At 46.5% G+C, this 15,403-nt stretch overlaps 1 protein-coding gene across 1 annotated transcript in view; it reads right to left on the bottom strand.

Moving 5' to 3' along the window:
- Positions 1–2,429: 2,429 nt before the first annotated feature.
- The window catches only part of LOC143961818 (E3 ubiquitin-protein ligase TRIM39-like), a 36,278-nt gene continuing 23,304 nt past the window's right edge, over positions 2,430–15,403 (bottom strand). The window contains exon 2 of the mRNA XM_077471150.1: positions 2,430–6,775. Within this exon, the coding sequence (XP_077327276.1) occupies positions 5,360–6,688 (1,329 nt within the window). The 5' untranslated portion in view covers positions 6,689–6,775 and the 3' untranslated portion in view covers positions 2,430–5,359. The remainder of the gene's footprint in view (positions 6,776–15,403) is intronic.

The raw sequence follows: 15,403 nt of genomic DNA, 5'->3' as shown, positions 1-15,403 counted from the left end.
GGAGAAGAGGCTGGAAAGCAGGAGAAGAACCGGACACCGGGAGAAGAGGCCAGAGAGATCGAAGAGGTCGGAAGAGACCCCCGAAGTCAGAAGAAGACCCCCGGAGCTGCCTAATAAATTACTTTAAAAACCTGTGTAGTGTGTTTTTTTTATTGACACTTTTTTCCCGCAGGTGAATGGGCAGGGGTACAATGTACCCCATACTCATTCACATAGGGTGGGGGGCCAAGATCCGGGGGTCCCCTCATTACAGGGGGCTCCTGGATTTCAATAAGCCCGCAGACCCCGACAACCAACGGCCAGGGTTGTTGGGAAGAGGCCCTTGTCCTCATCAACATGGGGACAAGGTGCTTTTGGGTGGGGGGGCCTAAAGGGTGCCCCCCTTCCCCAAAGCACCCACCCCGCTCATGTTGAGGGCATGCAGCCTGGTACGGTTCGGGGGGGTGAGCTCGCTGTCCCCACCACCCTTCCTGACCGGCCAGGCTGCGTGCTCGGATAAGGGTCTGGTATAGATTTTGTGGGGGACCCCCACGCCGTTTTTTCGGAGTAGGGGGTTCCTCTTAAAATCCATACCAGACCTAAGGGCCTGGTATGCTCTTGGAAGGGAATTCCCTCTCGCTGCGATAGGAAAATGTTTTTCCTATTGTAGCCAGCACGAGATGTACAGTACCCTGTCGCCGAGAACCAGCACGATGGGATCGGGCTGGAAACACATTCTCACAGACAGGTACTGTATCTTGATGCTTTGATGCCCTCCTTGGTCTACCAGTATGCTTCCCTTCCCATTTGATTTGGTCCAGATTTTATACACAGCTGACTGGGAACAACCAACATTCCGTGACGATTTACCTTCTTGAAGAAGTTTTATAATGTCGCGTACACATGATCGGAAATGTCACCAACAAAACTCAGATGAGAGCTTTTTGTCAGAAAATGCGACTGTGTATATGCTCCATTGGTCTTTTGCTGGTGGAATTCCAGCCAGCAAAAGATTGAGAGCAGGTTCTCTATTTTTGGTCGGGAAAAGTTTCTATCTGAAAATGTGATCATCTGTATGCAATTCGGATGCGCAAAAAATCAACGCATGCTGGGAAGCATTGAACTTAATTTTCCCGGCTCGTCATAGTGTTGTACGTTACCGCGTTCTTGATAGTCACGCAAAAGTTCTCTGAACTTTCAACCGTGAGTATGCAAGCCAAGCTTGAGCGGAATTCCGTCGGAAAAAACATCCAAAATTTTTTTTCTGATTGAAATTGCGATCATGTGTGGCATAAGCCTCTCCTTTGTTTCAACTGACATCTCATTGTGTTGGAGCCATGATTCGTGTAAATCAGGCTGGTGCAACAGCTCCCCAAGGTGTGCAAGCACTCTTTTTTTAACTGCAAACTAATTAGCAGATGTAATCTGATGCAGATGTTTGTTTTAGAACTGCAAAGCACATGGTGATTCCATAATATTTTGCTCAGAATTGAGTGATTCCATTTTTTTTTTCTCTGCTTGATCTGCAAAAACAGTTGCAATTGACTACAGTTTTCTTTCTTTTTTTTTTGTTGTTTTTTTAAGTGTTTCTAAAGCCTCATACACACGATCGGACTTTGTACAAACTTTCCCGTGGACTTTGTACAAAGGGCGTAGTTCATAGATCGGACTTTTTGACAACAAACACGAACGTAGTGACGTCACAACGTACTGATGACACTTCAAAAGAGGACGTTCAATTACTCCAGTGCCACCTTTGGTCAGCTTCTGTATTGTAGTCTGATCTTTTGCATTGGTTCTGAGCATGCGTGTTTGTACCTTGTACAAAAGTCCGATGGTTTTGCGTACACACGATCGGACTTTGCTCCATCAGACTTTTGTTGCCAGAAAGTTTGTCCGTTCGCACAGCCAACAAAAGTCCGATGAAAACAGAAAAAGTTTGTCCGATGGAGCGTACACACGGTCGGATGTTGCTCCAAAAGAGCTAATTTGCATGTTTGTTGTCAAAAAGTCCGATCGTGTGTACGGGCCTTTAAAGCCACAAGGTTGGAGTGTTAAATGAAAATAGTTTTGAGGCATGCCTGTGATTTTTTTATTTTTATTTTTCTACACCATTAAACAATTGAATTAACATTTTCCAAGAGTGGTGATTCCATACTTTTTTTTTTCTAGGGTTTGTATATACAATTACTCTTTCATTATTATTTTTTTCTAATCTGTAGGTGGTGTATTCCATTTTAAAGACGTAGATACATTTCTTGTTGCATTTTTTTTGTTGAATTTGTTGATTTTCACTTATATTTATTGAGGCACCATACACTGGTGTTTGTTTCACATGTGATTGCTGTGCAGCACTCATCCCCGAAGGAGCTGCTGGAAATTTTTGGATCCCCGGCCATTTCCAGTGATGACTCGCCCCTTAAGCTGACTCAAACACACTGACACACCAATCAATGAGAAAATATTGGCTTTATTAAAAACAGTAATAAGTCCTGAAGAAAGAAACTGGTTACCAGGATTGACAATAGTAAATACAGTGCATTAATAACAGCGATAGAAGTCAATATCACAGCATGGTACATAGAGTCTGTTTTTGTTTTCTTTCTCACCAATGAAAGGCCTGAAATGCATCGAGTGGGTGGATAATGACACCGCAAGCAATATTAGCCAACAATCAATGAAGAGCTGACTATATGGGCCTAACTGCAATTTTAGACCCTAGCAACCACTGTCCAGGGGATAAATCTATCAAAGTATGCTGGCTATGGGGTGCTTTAAACTCTACAGTATAGCACCTAACCTTCAAGAAGGTACCTGTAAGCCACAGGTGAAAATATTTATTTTGAGAACATTTCAAACAATTAACGGTGAAAGTGTTCAGGGGTGCCCTTTTGACAAAATTCTGCAATAGGCAGCAGTAAGCCCGAAGAGGTAAAGCTCAACTATCCAACCTCCGGCACATGTCCTTCTTGGTTTCAGTCTCCCTGCAGTACTCTGAATGCCAGTACTACAGACAGATGAGAGGTAGGCTGCTCCATCTATGGCAGGTCTTCCCCTGAAATTTCTACCTCTCTTTGCACAGCAGCAGTCCTGATGCAGGACTCTAAACAGGGTTGAGCAACTCTATCCTCTCTTTCCCCTCAGGCCTCTCTTTCCCTTATGATATAAACCCTGGGGCTTGATGCAAGTGGGTACCCGCATGGGTAATGTCTGCCCTTTCGCCAGACTACTGGCTCATTACCCTGGGGTTCATTGCCCCCCCCCCCCCCCAAACAGTACCTGTGGGCTTTGGCTGTCTCGCTTTCCCTGGCCATAGATCCTCCCAGAATCGTTTCCCTTTTCCTCTCCCTGGTTGCCTTGTTTCCTCCAGGGCTCCCTGACTGCGCTGCCCAGGTCTGCACTGCCTCTCCTGGATGAGGGTGGTGTTACTGAACTGACCACCTTCAAAAAAAAGTGTTGAGGGGTGTGGGGCAGGTGGGCTAAAATGTGTGATTGTTTTTCAGTGGACATTCCCTTAATTTAACTTTTTCTAATGACAGCATATTTGACCTATTATGACATATGACTAGAGTAGAAGGCTGAATGGAAGGGCATTTTTAGGTCACGTGGAGCCAGACACAAATGTACATTGATCACAATTGCTTTGTTAGGGTAATTATGACCTGCATAAGGAGTCTCTTCCCATGGGGGTTTACAATGACTATTAACCATTTACAAAAACACCAGACCAAGGGGTGATTAATGGCTATTTTATGACAGGGCTTCATTAAAGTCTCTTGCTCTAGAGGTTTATGACCCCAAATTATAGTGAGGATACCTTATGGCCTGTCAAATGCTCTGCTAGAAGGCTTAAGAGATAGCAGTTTTTCGATGAAGCTACATCACTCTTCGATGGGCCTACATCACTCTTCGATGGGGCTAAATCACTCTTCAATGGGGCTACATCACTCTTCGATGGGCCTACATCACTCTTCGATGGGGCTAAATCACTCTTCAATGGGGCTACATCACTCTTCGATGGGGCTACATCACTCTTCGATGGGCCTACATCACTCTTCGATGGGCCTACATCACTCTTCGATGGGCCTACATCACTCTTCGGTGGGGCTACATCACTCTTCGGTGGGGCTACATAACTCTTCGATGGGGCTACATCACTCTTCGATGGGGCTACATCACTCTTCGATGGGGCTACATCACTCTTCGGTGGGGCTACATCACTCTTCGATGGGGCTACATCACTCTTCGGTGGGGCTACATCACTTTTCGGTGGGGCTACATCACTCTTGAGACCCAAAATTATCTGCGGCAGGGCTTATCTTTCCAGCTTCCACTGCAGGCAATCATAGTTTGCAGCATTTCTTTCCTATCATGTCAATCAAGGACAGAGGGAGGAAAAGGAAACCAAGGAAAGGGAAGCCAAAAGGAAACACAATGCTTTAGTTTCTGGTTAGATGGCACCAGGACAGAGTGACTGAAACAAGGAAGTGTAACTGTAGTCTTGAGCCTGGGCAAGGCAGTAAACAGTGGCTGAATCCTCAGACAGCCCAAGGTTAGGGCAGGTAGAAGGCAAGTTCTGAAGTCAAGGTAGGTAGCAGACAAACATAAAGTCAAGGCTTCACCTGTCGTCTAGTAAACAATCCAAGGTTAAGTCCATGTGGAAATTCCAAAAAGTAGCCCAGGAGAGTAGCTCAGGTACAAGGCAAAGGTCACCAACCATGGAATGCCAAGGAAATAGAAGATCAGGGTCAGGCGAGGAAAAAACAGATCCAGGAACCTGGTTTAAATAAGGCACTTCTTGCACAAAGGACCAATCCAGCTGGGGAGGTGTGACTCTACAGCTGATGGGAGCAGGGGCTCCCATCAGCTTAGGGCTTGTGCATATGGCCATATGAAAATATGGTAGCTAGAACATGAGATCTCGCTGGCATTCAATGGAAGACGATGTGGTAAAAGTTCTCTTTACACTGCATGCTTGTACTGTTTGAGCATTGATTACATACATATACCAAAAAATATAGAGAATACAGAAAAAAAATTAAGAATAAAATAACCATCACCCTTTTATTGAACCTAAATCGTACTTTCTATAGATATGCTGTATATAGATAATATAGATAATTTTGCAAATATATTATTAAAAAGAAACAGACTTAATTGTAAATCTGTTTTTATTTTAACACCAGCAACACTTCCTGAGACACATTTCTAAATCTGGTGGCTGTTCTTGGAAATCAGACTTAATCTGCAGTTATAATCATGTTAATTAATGAATTAAATATGTGATAATTAAAGTTACCACTATCTTCAAACATTGGCTCCTCGCTTTACCAATCCCATCCTCCCTTCCTGTGATGTCACCAGTTTCTGGGCGGAGTTCTCACATCATAGGATTCCCCCCACATATCTTTATACAACCATCTCCTACACCTATCCCAGCATGGAGGGGCTCAGTGAAGGTGGTGGTGAAGGTGTGGAGGTGGCGAATCGGGTAACACAGATCATAAAAGGAGATCCGCCCGGCCTCATAATCCAGATATATCCTGACTCTGTTACTGGAGGGATTGGGGGGTAAGAGGGTCCGATTACTGTCATGTCTCACATAATACTTATTTATAGACCTGAGCAAACCCCAGGACTTCTTATTCTTTCCCAATCCTGCATTTTCTAATCCTGCCTGCCAAACTTTCCTGCCTATACTCGGGTAACACATCCCGACTCTCCACCAATTTGATTCCTTGACATCCACATCCCAGTAATGTTGACCTGATTGGAAACTATGACTGCTCAACACCAGAAGATAATTTGTAAATCTCTCTGGTGTTTCTGGGTGATTCAGGTTTATCTTTGACCAGGATACAGTTTTCCTGTCATCTGATATCTGTAGATCATTATGAGCTGTGTTTCCATCCAGTAATATGTCTGCAGCTTCCTTGATATAGAAAGTTATATTTACCTCTGTTAAGATCTTGGCCATATCCAGACCCCCTCCATCACGGAGGAGCTCCTCATGTCTCTCTCTGTCCTCATTATCTCCATCCTCAGTATCACACAAGTCACCTGTGTCTGATTCCTGTAAGACAGTCAGTGGATCCGTCACGTTACACAGCTCCTCAATGTGACGCAACTTCCTGGACAGCTCCTCCTTCTTTATTTCCAGATCCCGGATCCTTTTCAACACAGAGAGAGAGACCTGCTCTGCTTGCCAGGAAATTTCCCACCGAACTCTCTTCTCTAGGTCTTCTAGCCATCTTCTGATATCTTTAAACACATCCTTTACTCTCTTGGTGTCACCAGTGGCTTTTTTTTCTACGTTCCTCTTGTGTTCCTGCAGACTCTGGACTCTTTCCTCCGTCTCTTTTATCTTTGCCCGAAGCTTCTGCAGATCATCCCCCGGTTTCTTCTTCTTCTTCTTCTTCCCAGAAGCCTCATTCAGTTTTTTCACTCCATACTTTTTCTGAGCTCGCTGAGAAGACAGGAATGTGTCCACTATGTCGCGCAGTTTGTTGTTCCTCTGCAGTGCAGGACGACTCTTCGACTTTTTTTTGCATTCAGGACAGGAATATCTTCCAGACCCCTCCTGTTTATCCAGCACACGATCAATACAGTTCCGGCAGAAGTTGTGTCCACATCTCAGCATTACAGGATTTTTATAAATTTTCCGACAGACGGAACATTCCAACTCAGCTCTCAGATCAGTAGACGCCATCGCTGACAGCAGAAGAGAAATGAAATGAAAGTCTCTGATAATTCTCTGAGATTACCTCAAAGTGGTTTCATGGACCTTTGGACATTGCTGAAATTAGAAAAATAGGAATTCATGATTGGCTGTTCTTACAGGACAAAAAAATATATTAATCATGACATTCTTCTATAGTAAGATGTCAGTTAATCACACTTTTGTCCCCATGTTGTACCGACTCAGTCATCACTGTACTAGGCAGGCAGCTACTTCATCATTTTAAAATGATGTCATCAGCTCTGCATCATTTAAGACAAATCGACAGGTAAACTAACTGCCCTTCCCAGGGGACCTATCACCAAAACTGCTGTCATATTGTAGGAAGGGAAGTGATTGACTCCCAGGTAAGTTCGTCCTTAAATCAATTCATGCTTATACGGTATACATGTCCCACTGTTGTGACTTTCATAAAGTAGGAACACATGTAACTGAAATGTTTTTTTAACCACTTCAATACCGGGCACTTTTACCCCTTCCTGCCCAGGCTGATTTTGTAAATAAGTAACTTTTCTCCTTCACTGATGGGCGCTGATGAGGCTGCACTGATGGGCACTGATAGGCTGCACTGATGAAGCTGCACTAATGAAGCTGCACTGATGAAGCTGCACTGATGGGCACTGATGAAGCTGCACTGATGGGCGCTGATGAGGCTGCACTGATGGGCACCGATGACTCTGCACTGATGGGCACTGATAAGGCTGCCCTGATGGGCGCTGATAGGCTTCACCGATGGGTGCTGATGAGGCTGCACCATTGATGCGGGCGCACAGAGCCTCGCTCCTCTCCCCCTCCTCTCTGTGTAGCGCCTGCATTGCAAGTGTGGGCGGTTGGCTGTGGCTTCACACTTCGCCGGGCATACACTGCACTTGCACGAGTCGTGCTGTGCACTGTGAATGGCCGGACAATCTTCTGGGACCTGTGACATGTCCCAGAAGATTGTAGGGAGGGAGGGGGGGTGAAATTCCTATCTGAGCCGCGGTGCCCGGAGAGGAAATGGGAGCTGAGTACCCGTGAAAACTAGGTACCCACTTCCCCCACCCCAAAAAAAAATGACATGCTAAATGTGGCATGTCAGGGGGTCACAAGTACTTAAAGCAAAAGTTCCATTTTTGGGTGAGACTCTGCTTTAAACATGCATATGTAAATTGAGTTGATCTCTGTTATAAAAACAAAAGTCAGACCTTTGCTGATTGATAAGGTGCATGATGTGGGCTGTGTGATCAGTGCATGGAAGCAGTAGGAGAGGATGCCAAGGGCTGTGTGATTAGTGAGCGGGAGCAGGAGAAAAAACACTGGGGACCTTGTGATCATAGAGCAGGAGATGCCAAACAGCTAGGGACACAAATACAGTGGAACCTTGGATTGCGAGTAAGGCGGTTACATAGTTACATAGTTAGTCAGGTTGAAAAAAAGACACAAGTCCATCCAGTTCAACCTTAAAAACAATAAAATAAAATAATAATCGTACAATCCAATATACCCAATTTTATGCCCACAATTCATCCAGAGGAAGGCAAAAAACCCCAGCAGAGCATGATCCAATTTGCTACAGCAGGGGAAAAAAAATTCCTTCCTGATCCCCCGAGAGGCAATCGGATTTTCCCCGGATCAACTTTACCTATAAATGTCAGTACCCAGTTATATTATGTACATTTAGGAAATAATCCAGGCCTTTCTTAAAGCAATCTACTGATCTGGCCAGAACCACCTCTGCAGGGAGTCTATTCCACTTTTTCACAGCTCTTACTGTGAAGAAACCTTTCTGTATTTGAAGGTGAAATCTCTTTTCCTCTAGACGTAAAGAGTGCCCCCTTGTCCTCTGGGTTGACCGTACAGAGAATAACTCAACACCAAGTTCACTATATGGACCTCTTATATATTTGTACATGTTGATCATATCCCCCCTTAATCTCCTCTTCTCAAGAGAGAATAAATTCAGTTCCTCTAATCTTTCCTCATAGCAGAGCTCCTCCATGCCTCTTATCAGTTTGGTTGCCCTTCTCTGCACTTTCTCCAGTTCCCCAATATCCTTTTTGAGAACTACAGCCCAAAACTGAGCTTCATATTCCAGATGAGGTCTTACTAATGACTTGAACAGGAGCAAAATGATATCTCTCTCTCTGGAGTCCATACCTCTCTTATACAGGAAAGGACTTTGCTCGCTTTGGAAACCGCAGCTTGGCATTGCATGTTATTATTGAGCTTATGATCTACCAAAACCCCCAGATCCTTCTCCACTATGGATCCCCCCAGTTGTACTCCCCCTAGCGTGTATGATGCATATTCTTAGCCCCCAAGTGCATAACTTTACATTTCTCAACATTAAACCTCATCTGCCACATAATCGCCCAATTAGACAGAGCATTGAGGTCGGCTTGTAAATTGGAGACATCCTGTAAGGACGTTATTGCACTGCATAGCTTGGTGTCATCTGCAAAGACGGAAATGTTACTTTTGATCCCAGACCCAATATAATTTATAAAGATATTAAAAAGTAAGGGTCCCAGCACTGAACCTTGGGGTACACCACTCATAACCTTAGACCATTCAGAGTAAGAATCATTAACCACTACTCTCTGAATTCTGTCATTAAGCCAATTTTCTATCCATTTACAAACTGATATTTCCAAACCTGTAGACCTTACACATGAGCCGTGTGTGGGGAACTGTGTTGAATGCTTTTGCAAAATCCAAGTATACCACGTCCACCGCCACCCCTCTGTCCAAGTATACCATGTCCACCACCACCGCCACCCCTCTGTCCAAGTATACCACGTCCACCCCTCTGTCCAAGTATACCATGTCCACCGCCACCCCTCTGTCCAAGTATACCACGTCCACCGCCACCCCTCTGTCCAAGTATACCATGTCCACCGCCACCCCTCTGTCCAAGTATACCACAATACCACATCCACCGCCACCCCTCTGTCCGAGTATACCACGTCCACAGCCACCCCTCTGTCCAAGTATACCACGTCCACCGCCACCCCTCTGTCCAATTATGCCACGTCCACCGTCACCCCTCTGTCCAAGGTTTTACTTACCTCTTCATAAAAAGAAATCAGGTTTGTCTGGCAATGTCTGTCTTTCATGAATCCATGCTGTCTGTTGCTTAAAGTGTTTTTTTCCAGCAAGAACTCGTCTATGTGATCTTTTATTAATCCCTCCAGTATCTTCCCAACTATAGAAGTTAAACTAACAGGTCTATAATTACTTGGTAAAGACTTTGATCCCTTTTTAAATATAGGCACCACGTTCACCCTGCGTCAATCCAGTGGTACTATTCCTGTCATTAATGAGTCCCTAAAAATTAGATACAATGGCTCTGAAATTACAGAGCTCAATTCTTTTAGGATCCGTGGGTGGATGCCATCAGGTCCAGGTGCTTTATCCACCTTTATTCTGTCTAAATATTTTTGGACCATATCACTTTTGAGCTATTGTGGATCATTTGGGGCTGTGTCACTACCACCCCCATTATGGACATGAGCTCCCCCATGCTCTTTTGTATACACAGAGCTGAAGAAAGTATTTAAGAAATTAGCCTTCTCTTTGTCCTCAGTCACCAACTCTAGATTATTTTGTAAAGGGCCTACATGCTCAGACTTGACTTTTTTACTATTAATATATTTGAAGAATTTTTGGGGGTTTGTCCTTGCAATCTGTCATTCGTTTTGAATTTTTGCATCCTTGATTTCCTTTTTACATATTCTGTTAAATTCTTTGTAACATTTAACTGACTTTAGTGTTGCTTCATTTTTATATTTTTTAAAAGATCTGCTCTTATAGTTTATAGCTTTTTTAACTTTAGCTGTGAGCCACATAGGTTTTGTTTTTAGCCTTTTAAACTTATTGCCCATGGGAATATACTTTGCAGTGAGTTCAAAAACAGTCTTTTTGAAGAATTCCCATTTCTGTTCTGTGCCCATTGATGTCAATATTCTCTCCCAGTCTAAGTCCTGGAGAGCAGCCCTCATCCTTGGAAAATTTGCTCTCTTGAAGTTAAGTGTTTTTATCTTCCCCGTATGTATTTCTTGCTTAGCGCTAACATCAAATGAAATCATGTTATGATCACTGCTACCCAGGTGTTCCTTTATCTGGACATTGGTAATAAGCTCTGCATGGCTTGAGATTACCAGGTCCAACAGAGCTTCATTCCTAGTTGGGGCCTCAATAAACTGTACCATAAAATTGTCCTGTAGTAGGTTTATAACTTTTTGCCCTTTAACTGTCCCAGCAGTGCCATTACTCCAGTCAATTTCTGGGTAGTTAAAATCCCCCATTATTATCACTGTCCCAGCCCTTGCAGCCCTTTCTATCTGTGCAAGGAGCTGAGTCTCCACCTCCTCATTAACATTAACACAATCCTCTTTCACACTTGCTTTGAGATCACTTCTCACATAGAGACAGACCCCTCCACCTTTCCTTTTTACCCTGCCTCTCCGAAAGAGTGCATAGCCAGGAATATTAATAGCCCAGTCATGTGAGGATTGAAGCCAATTTTCAGGAATACCGATTACATCATAGCTCTCCTCATGCACCAGAGCTTCCAACTCACCTATTTTGCTTGGCAGACTTCTGGCATAGGTGTACAAACACTTTAATGCATTATTACATTTTGCTCTGGTGTTTTTCATATTTTTAGTAGTACAAATGGCACTATAGCCGGTTAACGAGAGTTTCGCAATACGAGCACTATATTTTTAAAAATATCGGAACTCAGTTTGCGAGTGTTGTCTCGCAAAACGAGCACGATTCAGGCCAAAGCGGTGTCCAGTACCGTGTTTAGTCTGAGTTGGGGGGGCACCAATCCAAATGCACGGAAATGACGAGGGGGCACGGGGGGCGCCGTTCGGAAATGTACGGAAAGGCCAGAGGACAGCTCTGCTGACCTCTGCAAATCTCGGGAACAAAGTCTTTCCGAGGTTTGCCGAGGTCAGCCGAGGTGTCCTCGGGCCTTTTCGGCAGTTTCTAAGGCATTTGGGTGCTCCCCGGCTCTGGCCGCATGCGGTATTGTTTGCTATTGAAGTCAATGCGGAACAAATTATTTTCATTTCCATTGACTTCAATGGGGAAACTCGCTTTCATATGCGAGTACTTTGGATTTTGAGCATTCTCCTGGAACGGATTATGCTCGTAATTTGAGGTTCCACTGTAGTGCTCAGCAGAAAACAATAAAAGTACATTTTTCCTAGATCATCCCCATTACTTTAGCTGGTAACCTTGGTAACCTTTTTATCAGGAGTGTTGATGCAACTCGATGCACATCCTGTACTATGTATATGTAGGTATGTGGCCCAATGGTGACCTCCAGAGATAGGGATAGCTGACATCCTTCAGTGTAGAGTGGGCTACAAGGCATGGTGGGTATAATGCAAGATTAAATGGTGGGCACCAGACACTATTTGAATGCAAAGAGATTTATTGTCTCTTAAACAGAACTTTGGGAGAGAGGGTTGGGGCCAGGACACCTTAGGTAGATGCAAAGATAATTGTCAGACTCCGAGACTTCTATAGTAGGGATGAGCCGAACACCCCTCCGGTTCTGTTCGCACCAGAACTTTCGAACGGACCGAAAATTTGTACGAACTTTAGAACCCCATTAAAGTCTATGGGACTCGAACGTTCGAAATAATAAGTGCTAATTTTAATCGCTAATATGCAAGATATTGTCCTAAAAAGGGTTTGGGGACCTGGCTCCTGCCCCAGGGGACATGGATCAATGCCATTTTTTTTTTTAAACAGACGTTTTTTTTGGGAGCACTGATTTTAATGACCATTAAAGTGAAAAAAATGTGAAATATTTCTTTAAATATCGTGCCTGGGGGGTGTCTGTAGTATGCCTGTGAAGTGGAATAATGTGTTTCCCATGTTTAGAACAGTGCCTGCACAAAATGACATTTAACGGAAAAAAGTCATTTAAAACTGCATTGCATCAAAAATTTTAATTACGGGGGGCGTGGCTACCGCGCGCTGGTGGATGGGTGCATAGGAGAAGAGCTCCGCTCCAGCGGCGGGACAATATCCGCATTGTGGACCCCCTGCGCCTGCGAAACCGCACTGAATCACTCCAGAGAGCCCGCTCGCACTCCGGAGATGTCGCCAAAGAGGAGAGGCTCTGGGCAGCCTAAAAAACTGCCGGATTTCTTCCCACCGGCGGCCCGCGAATCCAGCCAAGATGGCGCCGGCGGCAGCATGCACTCCTCCCCTGGTCCCTCCTCAGCCTCCTCGGGGAGCCCAGCACCCTCCGACAGACAGGGGAGGAGGTCGCCAGGGACGTCCACGCCGATCAGCAGCAGCCCAGCGAAATCCAGGCCAAGACTGTCAGGAGAAACACTGCAGGTGAGCGCTAAACAGAATTCATCTACTGACACTAGAGAACTTCATGACTGCATATCTGAGTTCCCTGCCACTAACCAGCCTGTCTCTGAATCCACCCTGAAAGACATGCTTGTCTCCCTGCGTGCCTCACTTCACACAGATTTTATGCAATGTGTTAGTAACTTTAAAGCTGAAGTTGGAGTACTGAGCGGCAGGATGGATCATGTGGAACAGAAAATGGGGGACTTTGCGGTTGCTCACAACACCTTAGTTAATGCACACAATGATCAGTCTGAGGACATTGAGTGGCTTAAATCTAAGATGGCCGACCTGGAAGACAGGTCCAGGCGCAATAATGTCAAAGTCAGAGGGATTCCTGAGACCGTCCTCCCCACACAGCTTGCCCATTACATTCAGGACCTCATGAAAACCCTGTTGCCCGCTCTGTCGGATCAAGATGTGATTATTGACCGTATTCACAGACTTCCTAAGCCTTCACACCTGCCTGACAATATTCCGCGGGATGTTCTTTCACACTAAGGAGCAACTTCTTTCAGCGTTCAGGAAAGAGACCCAGCTCCCAGAAAAATTCTCCCACCTGCAGTTGTTCGCTGACCTCTCCCAATTTACCTTGCAGAGGCGCAAAGCTCTTCTCCCTGTTACCATGGAGTTCCGTACCGCTGGGGATACCCCCTGAAGCTCCTAATTACCCATGAAGGTAAATCCTCGGTGGTCTCCACATTACAAGAAGGGCTAGACTTGCTACGCACCCTTGACATCATCCCTGAGGAACCTGCTGCTCCCTCGGCCTCATCCCCACCTGTCCGGCTGGAGACTCAGGGAGACTGGCAGATGGTCCAGCGGAGACGATGGAAAAAAAACAAACCAAGGATTCCTTGAGAAATCTGCTGCAACTCGCTGTTTGATTGCCAATTCCCGGTCGCTAGAGGATCTCCAGCGCTCACCTTTTGTACCCCCCACGTAAATGGGCATTTATAGTGCCTTCGGATCTCATCAGAGATCTCCTTTTTTATTAACTTCTGTTTTGATCTTTTGTTTCATGTTTTTCTATTTTTTCTTACTGCACTGTTGCAGTTTTATCCTGGTCTGTCAACGCCCGAAAGTTCTGGTACCACCTGGATCCGACCTACAGATACCTTACACCGTTTACCCTAGGAAGCCTACATTACCAGGAACCCCAGGGTTCCACTTTGAAAGAAAGTCCCGGGAATGAGAAGGAGAGAAACGAGTGGTAGTGTAGGGACAGCATGACAGGGTGAGAAGGGCACAGGAAAGGGTTAAAGACAGTAAATGGTGAGGAGGGGGGGTGGTTAGAAGAAGGGGTGGGTAGCCTTTAAAGGAGACAAACAGGAAGAGGAGGGGAACAACTTTAGGAGCACGAGGAGAGGAGAGTTTCAGGAGAGTTGTCTGCGAGTGTTAGGTCAGTTAGCCTTTGAGGGATGGCTGCGTTTGAGGCCATCTTTGCCCAGCTGCGTGCGGCTGCCGCCTGCCATGGACCGGAGTGGCTGGAGCGGCAGGTGGCGCCGCTTCTCAGGGACCAGGCTGAGGCTGGGGGATCGGCCACGGCACGCGCCCGGAGGTTTCGGCCTCCGGAGCGTTTTTCGCCAGAGGTATCCCCTCGAGCTGCCCGCACAGATAGGAGCCCCCCCGGCATGGAGCCGTCAGGCCCGCCAGCGAAGCGCACGCCTGCTTCCGCTGGTCCAGGGCCTGGACGGAATCCTCGTCTTCAGCAGCGCTCGGTGGGCGGGGCTTCGGAGCGGGCTAGCCCCTCCCCCCGCCTGCTCGGCGGAGATCTCCGGAGGATCCGGGCTCCCTCTCCCCTCCACGTGGGGGGAGGGGGAGGCCTCGGCGCGGGGCAGTATGTAACACGACCGCCGGGCCTTCCCCATCCCCGGCCGGCGGTTCAGATGTGAGGCGGCGTGGTCAAGATGGCGGCCGGCGGCGGCTGCGGAGCACAGTGGCGGCAGCGGACGTTATCCCTGGAGGTGCCAGACAGACCGGTGATGCGGACGGACGTCGCGGTCGGAGGGGGCCTGGTGGTCCTGCTACACACTTGGCTCGGGTGGAGAGCGCGGAGCCCCTGCGCATGCCCGTGGTCCTGTCCGAGGGGGAGCTGAGTGGATCCGACCATGAGGGTCAACAGGAGCGTCCGTCAGCGGTGGAAGCGAGCGGAGCGGCGGCGGGGTCCTTCCCTGGTCGGCCCGGTAAGTCCATGTCTCTGTTATTCCCTTCTACGGTTCCTGTAATGTCTGGGGTTGTTGGGGGTGGTTCAGGGACCGGGGTGTGTGGGTCGGTGTCTGGGGGGTCCGCCGGGGTGCTGGTGGGACCGGGCGTTGTCGG

Source organism: Lithobates pipiens, unplaced genomic scaffold (genome assembly GCF_037356315.1).
Source record: "Lithobates pipiens isolate NorthernLeopardFrog02 unplaced genomic scaffold, aLitPip1_a1.2 Scaffold_8, whole genome shotgun sequence".
Lineage (NCBI taxonomy): Eukaryota > Metazoa > Chordata > Amphibia > Anura > Ranidae > Lithobates > Lithobates pipiens.
Note: the sequence above shows the minus strand (reverse complement) of the source record. Positions and strands in the feature narration are given on the sequence as shown.